Here is a 21,358-nt window from a genome sequence, read left to right as displayed (position 1 = left end):
GCTGAACTAGTTGCACTAGTTCAGAAAGTGTACACTGATGGCTCAAACAGACCAGGGGGTCGATTCTGTAGGCTTATTCGTTTTAGCTGCACTGGGGCAGCTCTGGGTCTGCTCTAAACAAGAGGTCTGTTCTTTATAGTTGAACTGGCTGTACTAGTTCAGAGTTTATCTTTTTCCTTCTAATGTGGAGGGAAAAAGATAAACTCTGAACTAGTGCAGCCAGTTCAGCTATAAAAAACAGACCTAATATAATACAGGACAAACTATTTATCTGTCCTGTATTATCCTGTGTAGAGCAGACCCAGAGCAGCCCCAGTGTAGCTAAAACGAACAAACCCTGTATCTAAAATATAGTGAAAATGCGAAAAGTGAGTAGCTCGCGCGATTCAGTAACTTTCATCATAGTGAAAATGTGTGCTATCTCACGGGAGTTTGTTCGGCAAGAAATTTCTTGTCAAATGGTGAGATTCGAGTGAAAAAGACTGAGAAACGAGAGAGAAACCATAGCGTCGTGACAATTTCATAGATGTGATTTGTAACTGTTTATAATTGTATCTGTTTATAATTTTAAGGTTAAGTAGCTTTTTTATTGTAAGTATATTTAAAGTATAAATATCATTTTATTTTATTTTTATTATTATTTTATTTATTTTATTATCATTATTTTGTTTGAATTCTCAAAAGCTCGAAAAATGGCTATGTACATGGCTGCTATTTTATTACTTGATGAAGAGGATGATGCTTTTATTGGCAATTTTTGAGGACCGCAACCTGCACAATTGAGAATTGTTGCTAATTCTTCCCATAATTCGTCCTATAAAAAAGTATATTACATTATATTCATTTGTAATTTTTATTTGCAATTTTTTATTTTTATAATTTATAGTGTTAGTAAAAATAAAATTTTATTTGATATTAATAATAAAACAACTTACAAAATTACTTACTAATTTTTTTTTATTTTCGCGGTTATACCGCAATCTACCTTTTCCAAAATCAGGATAAGACCGCATAAAATTAACAAGAAGTTGTTTCTGCTTCTCCGTTACGTTCATTTTTCAAAAAATCTGTGGATTTTAGGACGAGTGATGATTATTAGAAGAGATATAGTTCCTGTAGCGGGAGTCTGTATCTCTTAGCGATGGTACATTACCTTTTTTACGATCTATCTGCGCAACGATAACATAACGATATTGATACCCAAGATCTATAGAGAGAAGGTTACCTCAGGCAAACCGGTTGTGGGCGAGGGACGATGAAGTAAGGGGGAGCTAGAACAGCTTGTAGGCGAGAGGCGACGAAGTAAGGGGGGAGCTAGAAACAGCTTGTTGGCGAGAGGCGACAAAGGAAGGGGAGAGCATGATGATCTCATCGTCAAACAGTAGCTGTCTCTCTCGCACGCTTTAGTGTTTTCTCTCTCGCTCCTTTAATATAGAAATGCTTTGAGTTTTAATCGAAAAAATATTTTTATTTTGTAAAATATTGATAGCACTGAAAATTGCGTAATAAAAATTGAAAAGTAAATTAGAAAGGCGCTATAAATTACATATATTGCAAATTATAGCGCTAAATATTTAACGTTTATAATGTTAAATATCGCTGCAACAGATGCATTTGTAATACAAATTGCTTTGTACTCGTATTTAGACTGTAATATCAATAAAAATAAAATATAATTTGGGGATATACACAAAAAACATCATTTGTAAAGTAGTAAAATAAAAGAAAAAATAGTACATATTTAAAAATTATTTTTAAAATAATATTTACTGTTTATATGCATTATTTACAAAAGAAATACTATAAAGAAATTTATTTTTTATATTTAATTGTGAAAACTCAAAAATTGTCAAGAAATTGTAACTGAAATTCATAAATGTAAGTACAATTCTAGGATAATATAAAAAGCATCATACACAAATTTATTATGATACAAACTTAAATAACGAAATTGTAATATATGTTTCAACATTGCAAATGTGAATATTTATATGATAAAATTTACAAAGTGTTAACAATTTTCAAATATTTGCTAATAAAATATTATTGAAATGTTTCTGTTGAAATCTTAAAATAATTCTTTAAAACAAATATGATGGGGTATATATTAGGGATCATTAAATATGCAACATTGTGATTATAAAATTTTATAAGTATCTATAATAAAAATTAAGTATAATAAATATAATAAGTATATAAATATAATAATAAAATTTTTATAAGTATCTATAATAATAAAAATACATATATGTTGTATTAATCTATTAATATAAAAAAATTATTAATTAATTTAACGCAAATAAATTTCTTTATATTAACAGATTAATACAACATATATGTATTTTTATTATTATAGATACTTATAAAAATTTTATTATTATACTTATATACTTATTATATTTATTATACTTAGTTTTTATTATAGATACGTATAAAATTTTATAATCACAATGTTGCCGCATATTTAATGATCTCTAATATATACCCCATCATATTTGTTTTAAAGAATTATTTTAAGATTTTAACAGAAACATTTCAATAATATTTTATTAGCAAATATTTGAAAATTGTTAACACTTTGTAAATTTTATCATATAAATATTCACATTTGCAATATTGAAACATATATTACAATTTCATTATTTAAGTTTGTATCATAATAAATTTGTGTATGATGCTTTTTATATTATCCTAAAATTGTACTTACATTTATGAATTTCAGTTACAATTTCTTGACAATTTTTGAGGTTTTCACAATTAAATATAAAAAATAAATTTCTTTATAGTATTTCTTTTGTAAATAATGCATATAAACAGTAAATATTATTTTAAAAATAATTTTTAAATATGTACTATTTTTTCTTTTATTTTACTACTTTACAAATGATGTTTTTTGTGTATATCCCCAAATTATATTTTATTTTCATTGATATTACAGTCTAAATACGAGTACAAAGCAATTTGTATTACAAATGCATCTGTTGCAGCGATATTTAACATTATAAACGTTAAATATTTAGCGCTATAATTTGCAATATATGTAATTTATAGCGCCTTTCTAATTTACTTTTCAATTTTTATTACGCAATTTTCAGTGCTATCAATATTTTACAAAATAAAAGTATTTTTTCGATAAAAACTCAAAGCATTTCTATATTCAAGGAGCGAGAGAGAAAACACTAAAGCGTGCGAGAGAGACAGCTACTGTTTGACGATGAGATCATTGCCCCTCTTGCCGCTCGCCCTGTTCAGCATTTGCTCCTCTTGCCGCTCGTCCCGCTCAGCATTTGCCCCTCTTGCCGCTCGCCCCGCACAGCATTAGCCCCTCTTGCCGCTTGTCCCTCTTTGCGCATGAGGTAACCTTCTCTCTATAGATCTTGTCTCACTCCCATGCCTTGTACCAAAAACTACATTGGCTCTTATGAGAAGGTGCTCTCCAGTATGTTATATATCTCAATGGGTACGCCATACGGTAGCTCTATGGGACTTTACCCTAAAGATTGAAATTTGACCAATCAATACAAAAGGAGCTAAAAGTTCTTTGTTTTGATTGGTCAAATTTCAATCTTCAATCTTCAATCTTAATCTACACTATGTAGTCAAATACGGGCATTACGTATACTATAGATGGAGCATATTGGAGCAAATGGGGCAAGCAACGCGACAAACCTATTGATTCACAGACAATTTATACATAAATTGGACAACTTTTTATCGACATTGGGCTTTTATCAATTTTGATTTAGAAGTTTCGCACTTTTCCCATAGGAGGTCTCTAAGATCATTCCATATTTGGACTGTTACTCCAGTAGACCCTTAAGTGAAGAACGGGTTTCTCTTGTTTGATTTGTATCACTTTACGCATTTGTTTCTTCGACATTATTATCATGTAGCATCTCGGTTGCATTGATTGCATTGTTTGCGTCAACATCATCAGCATGACAGCTGTTGACATACATGTATGCGATCGGTGCTAGATGTGCAGTGGACGGGAGAGGTGTCGCGACGCGCGTTAACGCGTAAGAACGAGTAGTTGACTTGTCGGTACTTAGAGTGAGAAAGAGAATCGAGTAGTGACTGAGACGTATGTGTCGCAAATCATCACAGATCACAAACGTCAGCGACGGGTGATCGTGACACACAAAACGCGGACGCGAGGCGACGAGGAGTGCCGTCCGGTAATTATTTAATCATGCCTAATTCGCGGGTTACTAAAGATGATTGTGAGGATTGTGGGCAAGTAGCAGTGACATCGGCTGCAACAGCAATCACAGCATAAACTTTTCTGTTTCTCGATCCTCACCTTCAATGCTATATTCCTTCGCTGTGTATATACATGTAAGTGATCATCGTAACGGTTTACGTGCGAATATTCACAGCTCGGCTAAAATCGATCAAAAGCTCCGTGTGTGCGTGCATAATACCCGCCCAGCGGTGTGGTGGTGATATCGCGCATTCCGGCCGGTTACGCCTGGCTGAGAAATGCGGTTCTGAATCGGCGATTCCCGATCGGCTTGCCCGTGCACGCTTTCGCGGGACGAGTTGGTTTGGTGGGAAGGGGGGGGGGCTTATACGCGTGTCGTTGCGATTCTCTGCGTTGTTTGTTTCCTTGGTGTGTCTCATCAGTTTGAAATTAATCCGTCAAGATGAAATTAGTAGTTGTGCACTGGTTGTAGTGTTTTCACGCGGAAAGACAATCTGTATCACGCAAGGCAGAATACCGGAAGAACAGAACTTGGGTAAGGAAGGAAGGAAGGAAGGAAGGAAGGAAGGAAGGAAGGGAGTGGAGAACGAGAGGAAAAGAGAGAGAAACAGAACAGAGAAAAAAAGATTGAGAGGGGGAGTAGCAGGGTAGCAAGATGGCGAGCTCCTTAACATGGTCGTGTTGCCTACGCTTCAAATTCAGTCCGGAAGAGATCGAACAACGTTACAAGAGCCAGGAGATCGACCGGATGCTAGAAAAGGACCGGCAGACGTTTCGCCGGCAGGTCAAGCTGCTGTTACTCGGTGCGGGCGAGAGCGGTAAATCAACATTCCTCAAACAGATGCGTATCATACACGGGATCAAATTTGAGGTAAGATCTGAAAACACGCTCTCTCCGCGTGTTCTTGAACTGTCAGGATCACAGCAATGATTGCAAAACTCAAGGTCCTCGTTATTGCAAACTTTAAGGAAATTTTCACCTTAGAGACTATTTTTGTATTTCTTGGTGCTGTATCATGCAGAACACTTTGCAACTTGGCCTGCATTCAATTAGTTGACTATTTAAACTCAACTTTGTTTTAATATTAATAACACTATATACAATATAATTTTTTTCAGCATTACATTAAGTAAACCAAGTAGTGGTATATCTTTTATGTTAAATTTGTGAATCTGTGCCATTACATTTTTCATCGTGTAATTTTTAAGTATCACAGTGTTAAAGATCTAAAAAATAAATAAATTAATACAACTACATTTTTAAATAATACAAGCAAATTATGTAAAAATGCAGATAACACTATTTTTTTTAACTGTAACAGTGATTATAACATTACAGTCTCTTGAAAATATTGCATGATGAAAGAAAACTAAAAAAACATTTAAATTCAGCATAAATGAAAGTATTAGATTTATGTAATACAATGCTTATGACAAAAAAATTACTTGATTTTGTCATTTAATGTAATTGACATTACGATGAAGAGTAGAATATGGTCAAAAAGATAGTTCAGAATGAAAAATTTAAAAGACGTTAAATGCATACAATACGTCTGTTTTATTTCTTAGCGGAGTAAAATGCATAAGAAATAAAATTTGTGTTTTAAAAAAATACTGCAAGTTTATTTTTTTATACTTAATATCCATTATTGGCCTTGTTTGCACCGATTATTTTGATATATACGTATAGCAAATGTCATGTTTGTATTAAAATTGTACAGGATTGTAAAGGACTTGTAAAGCGATTTAAATAATTTATAATAACAATATAGTATAAATTTAATATATGTATATAAGATGTATAGTGTGAACTAAGTCATAATATACATACTTCTCCAAGAGTAATTTTAATTCAATTTTAACAATACATTTTAAACATGTTATCTCGTTTACCATGCATATACAAAGTGTCCTAGAATGCATCGTACTGAAGTGACACGTTTCTGAGTTCATTTTGAGATGAAAATTTTAATACCAAAATGTCGAGGCTATAATAGTTTTTAAATGGGAAGCGTTTAAAGTTGATTAATCATGTTGCTCCAAATTCACCACTCAAACTGTGCGATTGCATCGCACAGTAAGATATCTTCAGATATCGATCTGTTTTTATTTTTTGTTGTTCGTAAAGTAATCCGTACTCAGAATGCGCTTATAACAGTGTTAGCGCGCTAACAAATCGAAATCTGACCAATACAAGCGGTAAGATTTCGATGTTCGACACACTAAGCATGTTCTTAATACGAGCCTATATCTGTATTTAAAAGCAAATCGATATTTGAAGATACTCTTATTACTATACGATGTATCATGCCTAAGCGCGTAAATTTGGAGACACTTGATTGATGGACTTTAAATGCTTTTAAATGCTTCTTTTTAAAAATTATATAGTCTCGACATTTTGGTATTAAGTATTTTTCTTTCAAAATAATCTCAAGAATGTGCCATTTGAATACGGTGCTTTCGGTTTGGGATATGTATATACACACTACCGATCAAAAGTTTGAATTAGTTTTATTTGGAGTAATGTAAGAGCTGTCAATCACACATAATAAAATATAAAACAAAAATGTTTATTTGAAAAATAACGTTCATAAACTCAAAATATTCTCTACGAACTTTAATGACTATTTGACAAGTGCAGGACATTTCTGCTAGCAATTTATTGATATATTCGATTGAAATATAGTTCAGATAAATTGGACAGAAAAATACAAAATTTTACTTTAATGAATATAAAACAGTTTTGAAGAATGTTATTAAATGAATGGAAATCTATTTTAACCGAATATGTCAATAAATTGCTGGCAAAAATGTCCCGTATTTGTCGAATAGTCATTAAAGTTCGTAGAGAATATTTTGAGTTTAAAAAATAACGTTTTAAATGAATAAAATGTATGTACAAATGTAATTTTTATTCAAATAAACTTTTTTGTTTTGCACTTTATAAATTTGTGTGATTGACAGTTTTTACATTACTTTAAATAAAATTTAGTGTACTCAACTTGATCGGTTGTGCGTGCATGCGCGTGCACGCGCACGTGTGTGTGTGTTTATTTTTATTTTTTACTATTAGTTTAGCTATTTAGAGTAAATTATTTCTTTCTAGTTTTATACAAAATTTATAAATTTAGTATGGAAAAATATAAGTATCAAACGTATCCATAATAATGAGTTTTTTTACAAATGTATAATTATTTATTAATGCTTAAAATTATACAGAGAAAATATATAATAGATATTATAGATGTACTGTGTGTAGAAAATTGCTTTTATAAAAAAAAATTCTGTGTATAAAAGAATATTATTTTACATAAAAATATAATAAAGTTGCAAAATTGAGAATTATCTTACAATCAATTAGTAGATATACATAACGCTTGTCATTAATTACATTTTTAATTAAATCTATTAGTTATGGAAAGTAAATCTAATCATTATGCGTATCTCCTTTGATAAATAATGTTTTATGTAGCAAAATATGTTTATGTAACAAATAATATTTCATTAATAAAAACCCTTTAGAGAATTTCTGATACTGATATACAATTATATTTTTTCCAGCCTGAATTAATTAAGGAATATAAGCATGTCATCTATCAAAACATAATTAAGGGAATGCAAGTTTTATTGGACGCTCGCGATAAGCTAAATATTCCCTGGGAGAATCCTAAAAATTATGATATTGGTTTTCAATTACTCAAAGTCGAAAATACGATGGTGCTGGATGCTAGATTATTTTTGCATTATGTACCAGCATTGCAAAGTTTATGGAAAGATGCATCTATTAGAAGAGCATTTGACAGGCGAAGAGAGTTTCAAATAGTAAGAGCTTTTTTTCTATATTTATTTTAGATTAATATTGTTTTTATATGTTTATGAGACGAACGTTACGTAAATTTTATGTGTACAATTATTTTTTTCTTATTTTATTATTTCTTAATTTTACACATTAAATTTATATATGCAATTTGATATTTTCAGATTGATTCTGTTCAATACTTTTTGGATAATCTCGACAGGATTGCGAGAGTGGTAATGGTTTTGATAATTTATAATTAAAACTAACTAATCCGTAATGCACATTTTAATTTAATGAAATAGAAAAGTATTATACTATACATATACTTGTGCAATATGCTATTTTTTATTTAAACTTTACCGTTATTCACTGAGTGTAAAGATACATTTTTTTTCAGGACTATACACCTACACATCAAGATATTTTGCATTGTAGAAAGGCAACAAAAGGAATTTCCGAATTTGTAATACCAATTAACAATATTCCATTCCTCTTTGTTGATGTTGGTGGCCAAAGATCTCAAAGGCAAAAATGGTACCAATGCTTTGATTGTGTGACTTCTATACTTTTTCTCGTATCATCGTCAGAATTTGATCAAGGCTTGTTGGAAGATAGGTATATTATCTCCGTTAATTCTATACATGTATGTACATTTCAAAATAAAATATAATGCTAACGATTGTATTTGAATTAATCTCTTACAGGAAAACTAACAGATTGGAAGAATCCAGAAACATATTTGATACAATCGTGAATAACAGGACATTTTGTGGTGTCTCTATTATTTTATTTTTAAACAAAACGGATTTGCTCGATAAAAAAGTGAGGTCGCAAGATACAAATGTCCGTTTGTACTTTCCGCAATTTACGGGTGATCCACATTCCATGAAGGACGTGCAAAATTTCATTCTCGATATGTTTGTCTCAGTCAAGAGAGACCCAAGAAAGCCATTGTTTCATCACTTTACTACTGCTGTGGACACGGAGAATATTAAAGTTGTCTTTAATGCTGTGAAGGATACTATTCTGCATCGAAACTTGGAATCCCTCATGCTTCAATAACGATGTAAAAGCAGAAAAATTAAGCACATAAAGCAACTAATAAAACTCAAAGGTACGCGGCAGACATTTAACATTTAGTATCTATTAATTTCATCTGTAATTTTCGAGGAATATTGCAATTCAGACTAGGTCAAATCATTTTGATAAGACATATATATATACACACACACACACACACACACACACACATACATACATACACACAAACGAATATACACAGCCATATATACATATATATGTATGTATGTATGTATGTGAATATTTACCGCCGTATATATAGATACGTTTATAATAGAGAAAGAGAAAAAACTGCCTAATGTAAAGATATATTGAGAATTTTGACTATATACATTATACACATGCTTGATATACATACATACACACACACATATATATGTATGTATATATGTATGTATGTATATAAAGCTATATTTTCATTGTGCTTTTGATAAATATTGAATGGTTGTAAGGAAATTATTATACAAACTATTGTACATAACAACTTGTATTCTACATATTGTCAATAATTTCTATGATAATGGATTGACATTATTTGTATAAAAAGAAGGATCAGATGCAAATAATTCAGTTTATATTTTTATGTTTGTACAGGTATATGTGATTCAATGCTTTTCCCATAATATAATATATAAAGTTATGGCTAGTTGTTGTTAAACCAGAGTTCATAAAACTATGAATAATTTATTCCTTTCTTAAGATTAATAACCCTTAATATTAAATATAGTAAGTAACAAGAAAACCAAATACTAGATCCACGCCATATAAACCAAATAAAGCTAACCAGTTTGTGTTCAAATTACTGTGGAAAATAGTATTCACATATTTTCTTTCAAAGAAGCAATGCTATATTTAATGTAATGCTACATATTCAAACTTTGGTATCTTAAATTCTGTGACTATCACTTTCTAAGCTGCTACTTGTTATCACAAATTAAATATTATGATAATGATATTAACTAAAACTTCTTTTTTATTTGTATAAAATGTTATACAAAATCATATATACATTTTAAAAGAGCAGTACTATAAGAACAGTTACATAAAATTTTAATGTAATTGTTATGTAACCAGTTTTATTTGTTCACTCTATAAACTTGATAACTGGTCCATTAGGAATTATTGTGCATTTGAGTAAAAAAATTTCAATGAAATAATCAGCATTATTTTCTTCTATATTGTGTAAATTAAGGTTTCTGATTTTTCATATCATTTACAAAAAGATTAGATCGAAGAAATAGCAATTTGTATGTAATTTATGTCTAATTTAGCTTATTATGAATATAATTTTATGCGTATATACTTGCTTATCAATTTTGTTATCTTATGATTTGAAAATAAATATGAATTGAAAGATCTGGACAATTTTCGAGATTGAACCATTGCAATATATCACAAAAATTCTCAGAAAAATAAAAAATCTATTTTGTGCAACATAAAATTAGTGTTCAATTTTCCGTGGCAACAAAAAAGTTATACGTACATAAATTACATCGAAAGATTTTATGTAATGATGTTGATTAAACCAAAGAATTTTATGTAGGACCAGAAATTTTTATATTTAATTTATTTAATAATTTATTTTTATACAATTCAATTTGGATAAGCATATTATGTTAGATATATTTTTCGAAATTTCGTCGCAATTATATTGCGCGTTACACGTTATATTTTGATTTTAGCTCATCTATTACATAAAATCTTTGCCATTTTTAATTTATAGAAATTTAATGCAAAGCAATATAAGTTTACTAACGACAAGTAAATTTGTAAAATGTGCATTTTATTAACCTGAACAGTACTAATTTTTATGTACTAAACTACATTTATATATCAAGTTTAAATCTGGATTAAGATTATGGAAATTATATATAATATTTAAGCTCTTACATTGTCTCGCATGACACATAAAATAAGAATAATTGATAATCGGTATATATTGTAAATGAAATTTTCTACATTCCTACAAAAATAATCAGATCTAACTTGATACTTTTATATTTGCAAATTTTATATCATTTTTATAAAAATAATATACTTTCTCAGAAATATACCTTGTTTTGAGATGCATGTTTTTATACTAGTTATATATCATTTAAGTATGGATTAAGATATTTATGCTCACTACAGGGAACGTCTATGATTTTTATACTTGAATTTATAGATTTTAAAAAATTATATACATGGCGTCTCAGAGAATAACGTGTCATGACACACTCGTGAGCGGGTAGAATACAGTAAGTCGGACCGAAAAGTTTTGCAATTTTCACAATAATTATGGAGAAATTAATTAAAAGAGGATTGGCGAATGAGCGCGTGTTTCGCGCGGCTATATCATAAAAAATATACTACAGGCATGCCAGCGACAAGTGTCGCACAGCAACGAAAAGTAAAGCTTCTGTCTGCTCGCTGCTCACGTATTATCCCTGACTTCGTCGAGCGAACCAAACTTTTTAACTAAGCGACCAATCTTTTTTCATTAATTTCTTCATAATTATTGCGAAATTTCCAAACAATAAAGAACTTTTCTGTTCGGCTTACTGTACTCTGCTCGCTCACAAGTATTGTCGTTATTCTGAGATACCTTGTATATTATACTATACGTCACGATAATAAATATTATTGAAGTGTGTGTGTGTGTGTGTGTGTGTGTGTGTGTGTGTGTGTGTGTGCGCGCGCGCGCGTGTTGTGTGTGTGTGTGTGGTTTGGCTCAATGCAAAAATGATGTCACTTTCTGATCAAAGTATGCTGCATAATAAATTCTAGCAGGTATAATTTCTTATAAAAGAGTTAGCTTTTTTGAAAAAAAAAAAAAAAAAAAAAAAAAAAAAAAAAAAACAAGTCTAAATTGTATTTTATTTTCAATTATGAAATTAACTGTTCTGTGAGGGATCATACTTGTTGGAACTTATTATTCTACCAATGTAACTTGTTTTTACCGAAAAAAATAACATTGATTATTTTCGCATTAAACATAGACATATATACATATAAAATTGTAGTTCATCTGCAATGTGCTGCCAACAACCTGGGTTAATAGACAATTCTTTTAATAATTTGCCAAGCTATAAGTAATTTGTTACGATTATTAAAAAGTTGAGTTATGTTGAAAATGTACTTGATTCGGTCCGCTTATACATAGTACGCTGCGATTATTTTATTTGACTACATTTTTAATATACGAATGTGATAGCTGTATCATAAATATTTTCTATTAAACTATCTATAAATGGAACAAAATATATACACGTAATGATACATATGCAGACTGTATACTTGACATTTTATTGTAATATAGATTGTGAGAGTATGACTATGTGATAATATGTTTTAAAAAGTTCAAAAATATTTTTCAAATTTCAAAATTGATTTTAATATGTTCAATTTATCTAGCATGTTTCGAGTCGTAACAAAAGATTGTATAAAATGTATTTAAACTAAGTATTATCGGAAATGACCATTATCATTTATTTTTTATTCATAATTATATTCATAACTACATTCATAAATGCATACATAAATTTTAAAAAAGTATATATTTGTTTTTTTTTCATGCTATGAGTGAAAGAATTGAAAAAATATTACATGAGGAAACACTGGATCGTATATGTTTATGTACGTACTAGTTAAAGTTATTAATTTCGAAAATTTACATTATTTTTAACATTGTAATCTATATTAATTTTTTATTTGATATATTTTCTGTTTGAAATTTAAATAATTTGAAAAAATAAACAAATGTATTCATGGAACTTTGCAATATTTTTTGACATTAATGTTGGTAGACTTACGCATAACAATAAACTAGATATTTAGAACATTGCTTGGGGAGTTATCACATATTGTCAGTAACATAATAGATAAATTATAAGCACATAAACGGACAAATGCAACGTTTTAATTTAATATACAGGTTGTTTTAAAATTACCAGATAATATTTATAGATTTTTATGGAATTAATAAATTCTTCCATAAAAAAACTTCTAATAAGTTAAAATCAATCTTTTTCTTCACACACATAATAATAAATTGAAAAATTACCGTTTTTTACAACTTTTTATATTTTAATATGTTAAATATTTAATATTAAATATTTTAAGACAAGCTTTAAATATAACTTTTATTAAAATTTATTTATGGGATAAAATAAAATTTTCCATAATATACTAATTTTTTTATTTTTTAAATTTAATTACCAAAAATTCTTGGATTTTGAATTGTTTGTAACAGAAAGACTATCAGTGCCTCGACATTTCCGTTAAAAATTAAAATTCCAAATCTATTCTAAATTGTTTAATGGAATATCCTGTATATATAGTTCATCAAAATAGAATACATCTGTAAATCGTGTATGTATCTTGTGTGTTTTGTAACAATGTAATGTATCTTTTTAGCTATACTGTCCTACTACATACATTGTATATCATGTGAAAATGTATTAGTTAAATGTACAGAAAGGATATTGATACAAAATATAATCTGTACAGTTCAAAAACAGATTGATATATTTGATTTTCTTAATGGTAGCTCTATTGCATTATGAAACCATTACTTATAACAAATTTTTGTAATATCTATTATGTATACACTCTGCATTTCAGAATTTTACTTTATATTATCCTGTATTTTTATTGTACATGATCTAAAGAATGTAGATATATTGTGCCTTTTGTATATTGTATATTTGTATATAAGAAATATTTTACACATACGAATTATTAGTTACAATGTAGTTTATTCGTACGAACAATAAACAACTTTGAGAAATATAAGTGATATTAATTCATTTATTATATAAAATATTTTACACACGAATTATTAATTGTAATGTATAGTTTATCTCTACGAACAATATTTAAATACCTTTGAAAAGTATAAATGATACTAATTTATCAATTTACGTATTTCCAGTTTTTTTGATCTTTTTAAATCAAACAGATGTTTGTATTATAAAATATTTTCAATTAAACAGTTTGCATCATAATAATTTTCATTATTTTTCAATTTTTAATATCTGACATCCTAGTGCGTAAGTGAATTAAATGATTAAAATAAAACGTGCTAAATTTTATTTTACCTTATAAGACTTTAACAAACAATATTTTACACTGCCAAATATATACTTTCAACATTTTTGCGAAACAGCAATTTTGTGATATTCACAAGATTGTATGTCCATTAGAATTCTTGTGAATATCACAAGATTGCATGATGAGAATTTTAAGAGAACGATTAATGAACATTAATGATTAATATTCATTTATGTTATAATAAATGAATACATCCTGTTAGTTAATGTATTAATTACTGCATTTATTTATATGTTTCTATACAAAGAGCATATCGTTAATTTGCATAACTTCCACAATAAAATGCACATTATTTACATGTTTGCAAAAAATGCTTCAGCGTCAATCTTGAAGGTTCGAAGTAACTTTTCTTTTTTAATCACATAAATTGTTAATGGACAATTATACACTAATAATAAGTGATACTTACAACACAAAAAATGTTTAATCTAAACATCACATTGGCAATTGATCTATAATTAGTGGTAATTACATTATTGTATAATCATATAAGTATTTTATATATTACAGCCAATATATATATATATATATATATATATATATATATATATATATATATATATATATATATACACTTTTCTCCTTCCAATAATATATATATGTATATATATATATCAAAATGTGTATAAAAGTAAAAATATATATATAATTCCATTCTTCAAAAAGCTTGAGATATGTTGTCAATCAGGAAAAGGCTCATAGAACTGCAATTTCGCTGTAATGTTGCATAATGAGAATTTTAGAGAATGACATTATGATTAATATTCGAACTTTTGATTTATATATTTTTGTATATTTTTCCTATAGTTTTAGTGCTTTTATTTGCATATAATTATTCTTGGCAGAATATGAGATGGAAGGAATGTCATAAGCATACTGCAAAAATATTTCTGAAAAATATTTAAGGAATTTGAGGCAACTTAAATCTCACTTTTGTTTATATCATAATAATTACGCATTACGCTATATTAAATCGTGAAAAATTCTGTAAAATACTACATATAGTCAATGCTATCACTCTTATATATGATTTTAATTTTATTTTTGTTGCAAGAAATTACGCTTTTGCAACCTTTTATAATACAAAAGTGTAAACATTTATTTGGAATCTTGTGCATGTGTTTTCGAGTTTGTAATACTTATAAATAATTCTGTAACAAGCTTTCTCAGCTTATTACACGTTGTTGGAATGTCACAGATATACTATATATCATAAATTTATTAAAACTTAATACCTACTAGTCTGACTCTACACATAAATTCTTATATTAAGAATTATGTTGCCTATTTAATTAAGCAATTATAAAGTATAGGGTATAAACAATTTAATTAATAGACATTTAGATATTTGATATGAAAATTATAAATATTTTCAATATGTATAACAACCAACAACAACTAAATTTAAATAATTTTTACGTTTGCATATCCTTATGTATTGAATAGGGGAAAACGAAAGAAAGTCACGTAATCGGCACAATTCCGCAACAATGTTAAACAGGAATATGCTCAGAAATGCAGATGTGAATAGTACTCTAATTAATATAATATTATGCTAGCTTGAGACTTATACGTCCTTAATTGAGATTCGCGTATGCATAGAAAGGTCATTAATGCATTAATGCATATCAAGCGTATATTTCGAGACCGATTGTTCTGCGGTTAATAGCGCGCAAAAATTTTACATCCTCTCTAAAGCTATAATTTTTTATAATTTTAAATTTATAACAATTGAATCTTCAGCATCACTATACGACTACACAAAAGCCCATTGTAATTGGACGTACTGAATATTGTCATTCAGTTCTCTAAATTTGTATATATACTCGTAATAAAGTGTAAAGCTTTCAAAAAGGGGAAAGTGTTGAATGTACAAGTAACTATTTACCTGTGCGCTCTTAACATTCGCAAAAGTATTCTCAAACTATTGGTGTTCTTTGTTAATGTTGTCGCATTTATATAAAGCTAAATTACGATGAAGCTATTCAAGTTGAAAATGTAAAAAACTTAGAGCTCGAGCTCTTCGGCAGTGCGTGAGAGTCTGTGATGATCGATACGTCGTCGTTGGCTACGTCTTACAGCATCTGCTCTGCGATATGGTTCCGATCTAAGACCTAGAAGAATATCCTCCAGGGCACCATTGTACACTTCGTCTTGCTGCAACAGCTTCTTCTCTTGCACTAATCTTGTCTTGTTCTTCAATTCGTTTATAACAGCATCCTAATGATGGAATGACATTATGGAAGATATTTCAGACTGTCATATATGTTATTCAAGAATTACTGCTACGTAAAGAATTTTCAATATTAAAATTATATATTATGTACACTTTAGAGAAAAAAAATGTAAGAAAACACAAAACTAAGATTACATTATCTAATTTTTTAAATTAAGGAAAGCTATATTGTATCAATCTACAATTACGTTTATACAGATTGTATTACTCATTTATATGATATAATACATGAAATTATGTGGCAGTAGAGCAAAAGGTGATGAAAAAATTCTTTCAAGCAACATCAATGCGAGCTTAAACATGCTAATGCATATTTTGATGCATTGTGGTTAGTACAAATGTGATATAAAAGATGTGATATTTACGTAACAGGTATGTATGTATGTATGTACGTATGCGCGCGCGCGCGCGTGTGTGTGTGTGTATGTATGTACGTATGTCAGTAGCGCGTTTACCTATGGGCTTTTGGGGCTTGAGCCCCTGGGCGCCGCAGCTTCTATATATTCTTAAAAAAATGTTCCATTTTCAATTATCTCCTTGTTCTTAAGTGTGTTTCGGTAAAATTTAATTAATATTTAAAATGTTAATTATTTACTGTTTACTCATTGGGGGAAGAAGGCTAGACTGAGGCGCTCGAAAATCATAAGCCCCTGGGCGCAAATTTTACAAACGCAGCCCTGACGTATGTACATATGTACGTATGTATGTATATGTGTATGTACGTGTGTACGTGTGTTGTGTGTGTATGTATCTATGGCATGAATGTTTTTTTAAATAGTGATGATTATCATTACAAATGTTATTCACGGATAAACTTTTGAAAAGCTATTACCCCCGATTTTGCTGATTTTTAGCGAAATTACTTATTTTATGTAGTAAATAATATTCCAAAATGGATTTTTGGCGCAAATGCCCCCTCCGCCCCCCAACCCCCCTCAAAGGTAAAACTGTTTTTGTTAATTATTTCAAAAAGTATTTATTGTACGGAAAAAGTTGTTAAGCAAAAAATGAAGATCATAAAATGCTCTATAAATAAGGTCTTATACATATTTTACCTAACTCCAATATTTTAGCCGTTATTATCAAAAAACTGGAAGCAGTGTGTTCCGTCTCCCTGCGGGGGGCTCCACCATCACAAAATTATACACATAGGGTCTGGATTGAATCTCGCTTTGCGTAGAAAGTCGTAAATCCATGTGGAACCTCGCTTCGCGTTGTAAAGTGTATGCGTGGATGCAGTGAGTGCCGCCCCTCCTACGGGGACTTTTACAAGGTTTTTTAATAATAACAACTAAAATATTGGAATTAGGTAAAATATGTATAGGATCTTATTTGTAGAGCTTATTATGAGCTTCATTTTTTGTTTAATAACTTTTTCCGTACAATGAATACTTTCTGAAATAATTAACAAAAACAGTTTTATCTTTGAAGAGGGCTGGGGGGCAGAGGGGACATTTGCGCCAAAAATTCATTTAGGAATATTATTTACTAGATAAAATAAATATTCAAGCTGAATATCAGCCAAATCGGGGGTGATAGCTTTTCGGAAGTCCACCCTTATTCACAGTCAAATATGTGATTATTTAATTTTTCTTTGCTTGTATATAATGGTATCTTTTTTTCTTTTTTTCAAGTCAGAAATTCATATATATAAACTTTTCTATAGAATTAATAATTTTTTTAGCTTTAATGTGCAAGGTACGTGTAAAAACACAAGAGACTTTATGTAGAATACAGAAAAAATTGTTTATAGTGATAATAGGTTTATATATACACAATACGGTGTATGTGCGGGTATTATTTATATGTCAATATAGGAAGTGAATGAGGACAGACTTACATTGTGAATTGTTTCTATATTGTTATGTTCTGAGCTCCAGTTCATTAAGATGGCGGTGTAACAGACTCTTGTTCGAGTTACAGCAAAATTTCGGTGACTTTAAATCCAAATAAATATGTAACAAATAAGAAAACAGATGTTTATGAAATGTATAGTGCTTAAAGAATGAAATTACTAAAAATAAATGCATTAAATAATCAGAATTAATATAATCATTGATCCCTTCAATTTATCCCTTCATGCTATTTCACAACATGCAGAAATCTAAATTGTTTCTACATTTATTTGTTCATCAAATTAATATAATTGTTTCAGTATATAGATAAAAATCCTTATATATACATATAGTATACTTGTAATATATTAGCAAGATTGGGAAAGTTACTTTATAAAAGTAACTCGTTACCGTTACCGTTCTTTTTTCTAAAAAGTAACTCGTTATCGTTACTCGTTATCAATTTTAAAAAGGAACTTGTTACCGTTACTCAAAAAGTAACGAATCGTTACAATTTCCGTTACTTTTTTTATATATAATACAAATTTTATGCACATTTTTTTCTAATACAAGATTAAATTAAACACTACAAATTTACAGTAAACATTAAAAATTTTTAAACATTATTTTTCATTAAAGTAACAAAAATAATATAATTTTAATAATGATATTGCTATTAATATAAAGTGTAATAATTTTAATAATATATAATAAAAGTAATTTTAATAATAAGATATTTTTAATAAGTTGTAAACAAGCTTTCTTAAAAATTTTTAGATGCTGTAAATATAAATTAAAGTTTTTTTATTGTTAGTTTTTCTATAAATTTGTAGATATATAGAGTAAATTTGAAAAATGTAACGATAAAAGTAACTGTTAAATTCGTTACTCGTTACCGAAAAACGAAGTTACTTTTTTTGTTACAAAAAAAATTTGTAACGCCTTTACCGTTACAGTTGCCGAAAAAAAGTAATTGTAACGGTAACGGCGTTACAAATAACGCGTTACTTCTCAACCCTGTATATTAGCTACATATATTGTAACATATACATATAATAATCTTTATTATACATCAGAATGTGCAGATAATAAAAAGACTTAATTATTAAAATAATATATGTAGCTTCTTGAAGGAAAAATTAAGAAAGTATCCATGCATCAAACGGATAAAATCAACCGAAGAAAGAATAAGCATAGCTTGGAAAGCAAAATTTTTCTTTAACATAAAAGACAAAATAACTAATTTAAAAAAATAATATATCTGTGTAAATTTATCGAGTTATACATACAGGGTGATTCAAAACAACCTGATATCCTTGAAATGTCATATTCTTAAGCGAATTCTGAGACGATTTTTCCTTTTACAAAATTTTGTCCGAAGCTTAATAATTGAAAATACTAGTTAACTACTTACGAGTTCGGTACAGCGGGCAGGCAGGGACGCGCAACGCATAATGAGCCTGTCTAGTGTTATGTTAATATCATGACACGTTGCCCGCGTCCTTGCCTGCCCGCTATATCGGCCTCGTAAGTAGCTATTTTCAATTATAACTCGAAAACTAAACTACTTCGGACAAAATTTTGCAAAAGGAAAAACCGTCTCAGAATTCGCTTAAGAATATGATATTTCAAGGACATCAGATTGTTTTGAATCATCCTGTATATCAAATTTGTATTTACACCTAAAAATGTATAATGTATCTTCCTGTCCCTATACATATATCATTATTCATTATTCATCTGTTTCCTTATATATAAATTGTAATTGTAATGTGTTATATGACGTGTATTGAATATTAATTTTTAATGAGTCTAGCATTGATGTTGCGTGAAAGTTATATAAAGCTCAGAGATGTATGAATAAGAGATGCAACATATACAATATGACTAATAAGAATTGTGATAAATGTAATTATGATGCAACTTCAGTGGCAGGTAGCATTAGAGTAAACAGGTTTAAAAGGAGAAAAGTATTACTATCTGAAATCTTTTTTTTTATTTAAAAAAATAAAGAGATTTAAAGTAATAATAAATAATAAAAAGTCAAATTACGTAAGGTCAGAGTCACTATCAATGGGTTTAATATGTGCAAAATAATATGTAAGTAATTATAATTGCAACAAAATTATACATAAAAGAAAAAAACACAAATGCATAATATAAATAATCAACATATTAAACGCTTTACAAAATATTCTTTCGCTAAAAAATTATTACTGTTATTGTTAGTTTATAATATTATAATAACATAACAATCAAAGACCATAGAAATTGCATTAAAAACAAAATGTTTCCAAATTGATATTTTAAGCGTGGCATGCTATATATATTATATATATATATGTGTGAACACTTTAAGAAAAAGAATAAGTGCTTGCTTCGATCTCATTAATTTCCGTAATCCTCGATACAAGTTCACGCATGTAAACGGGACAAAACATTAAAGAAGCTTGACATACCTGTTGCTTCTTCTGATTTAATTTATTGCGTTTTATAACTTCTTCCGAAGTATTCAAAGCTTCTGCTGCAGCAGCCTCTAATCTACGACGTTGTTCATTTTCTTGATCCGCTGCCTGAAAGTTTGAGTAATGTTTCATTTGATTTGTGTTATTGCATTTTTAACAAAGTGTAGTCTAATGTTACAAGTTAAAAACTTTGATACATATATAATAGAACAGGATTACAAACATACCTTAAATGCTCTCGCGAATCTGACAAGAAGGGAGAAAAAGGTGTTGGCATCAGCTTGTCTCGGGCTTTCTCCAAAGAATTCGACACACTCTCGGAATGCTTCACCGGCGGTGCGTGCGTCAAGTTTCAACCGGCGTAATTTTTCCTCAGAGTTATTCAAAAAGTCACGTAATACCGTATTGTGTTTTTCTTTGCCACGCAATTCGAATTCTTTTCGCACAAGATCCATGCCTTTCTCCAATTCGTGAACATCAGTCGTTATGTTTTCCAGAGAAACTAAAATTAACACACATACAGTTTTATGGTGCAAACAAATAAAATATTAAAAATAACAAGCGAATAAAATGTGAGTAGTAGTAGTAGTAGTAGTAAATTTTTTTTATTAACTTTTGTTTTAATTTTACCAACACTTTTAATTATCA

At 29.0% G+C, this 21,358-nt stretch overlaps 2 protein-coding genes and 2 long non-coding RNA genes across 7 annotated transcripts in view; 2 read left to right on the top strand and 2 right to left on the bottom strand.

Annotated features, from left to right (window-relative positions):
• Window positions 1–46: 46 nt before the first annotated feature.
• Window positions 47–942, top strand: LOC136998022 (uncharacterized). Its single transcript, XR_010888601.1, has 2 exons — window positions 47–591; window positions 685–942. It is a non-coding gene; the product is annotated as an uncharacterized lncRNA (long non-coding RNA).
• Window positions 619–1,348, bottom strand: LOC105675070 (uncharacterized). Of its 2 annotated transcripts, XR_001101222.2 has the most exons (3): window positions 1,154–1,348; window positions 948–1,067; window positions 619–814 (listed from the first exon to the last, which is right to left on the bottom strand). It is a non-coding gene; the product is annotated as an uncharacterized lncRNA (long non-coding RNA). The 2 variants fall into 2 exon arrangements; XR_010888602.1 differs by having other exon boundaries at window positions 948–1,348.
• Window positions 1,349–3,761: 2,413 nt separating this feature from the next.
• On the top strand, window positions 3,762–11,924 carry cta (Guanine nucleotide-binding protein subunit alpha cta). The gene is made up of 5 exons (XM_012371881.2): window positions 3,762–5,075; window positions 7,766–8,026; window positions 8,186–8,236; window positions 8,401–8,618; window positions 8,708–11,924. The coding sequence occupies exons 1-5, from the start codon at window positions 4,860–4,862 to the stop codon at window positions 9,063–9,065; spliced, it is 1,104 nt and encodes a 367-aa protein (XP_012227304.1). The 5' UTR covers window positions 3,762–4,859; the 3' UTR covers window positions 9,066–11,924.
• Window positions 11,925–13,101: 1,177 nt separating this feature from the next.
• The window catches only part of Frl (formin-like protein), a 51,447-nt gene continuing 43,190 nt past the window's right edge, over window positions 13,102–21,358 (bottom strand). For 2 of the 3 annotated variants that reach the window (XM_012371874.2, XM_012371875.2), the window contains exons 15-17: window positions 20,938–21,212; window positions 20,705–20,818; window positions 13,102–16,394 (exon numbers count right to left, since the gene is read on the bottom strand). In XM_012371874.2, coding sequence (XP_012227297.1) covers window positions 16,182–16,394; window positions 20,705–20,818; window positions 20,938–21,212 — 602 coding nt within the window. In that variant the 3' untranslated portion in view covers window positions 13,102–16,181. Of the gene's footprint in view, window positions 16,395–18,250; window positions 18,348–20,704; window positions 20,819–20,937; window positions 21,213–21,358 lie in introns of all 3 variants that reach the window. The other variant, XM_012371876.2, reaches the window with a different exon arrangement.

The sequence above is a fragment of the Linepithema humile genome, chromosome 2 (assembly GCF_040581485.1).
Source record: "Linepithema humile isolate Giens D197 chromosome 2, Lhum_UNIL_v1.0, whole genome shotgun sequence".
Taxonomy (NCBI): Eukaryota; Metazoa; Arthropoda; class Insecta; order Hymenoptera; family Formicidae; genus Linepithema; species Linepithema humile.
This window is presented reverse-complemented; position numbering and strand designations above follow the sequence as displayed.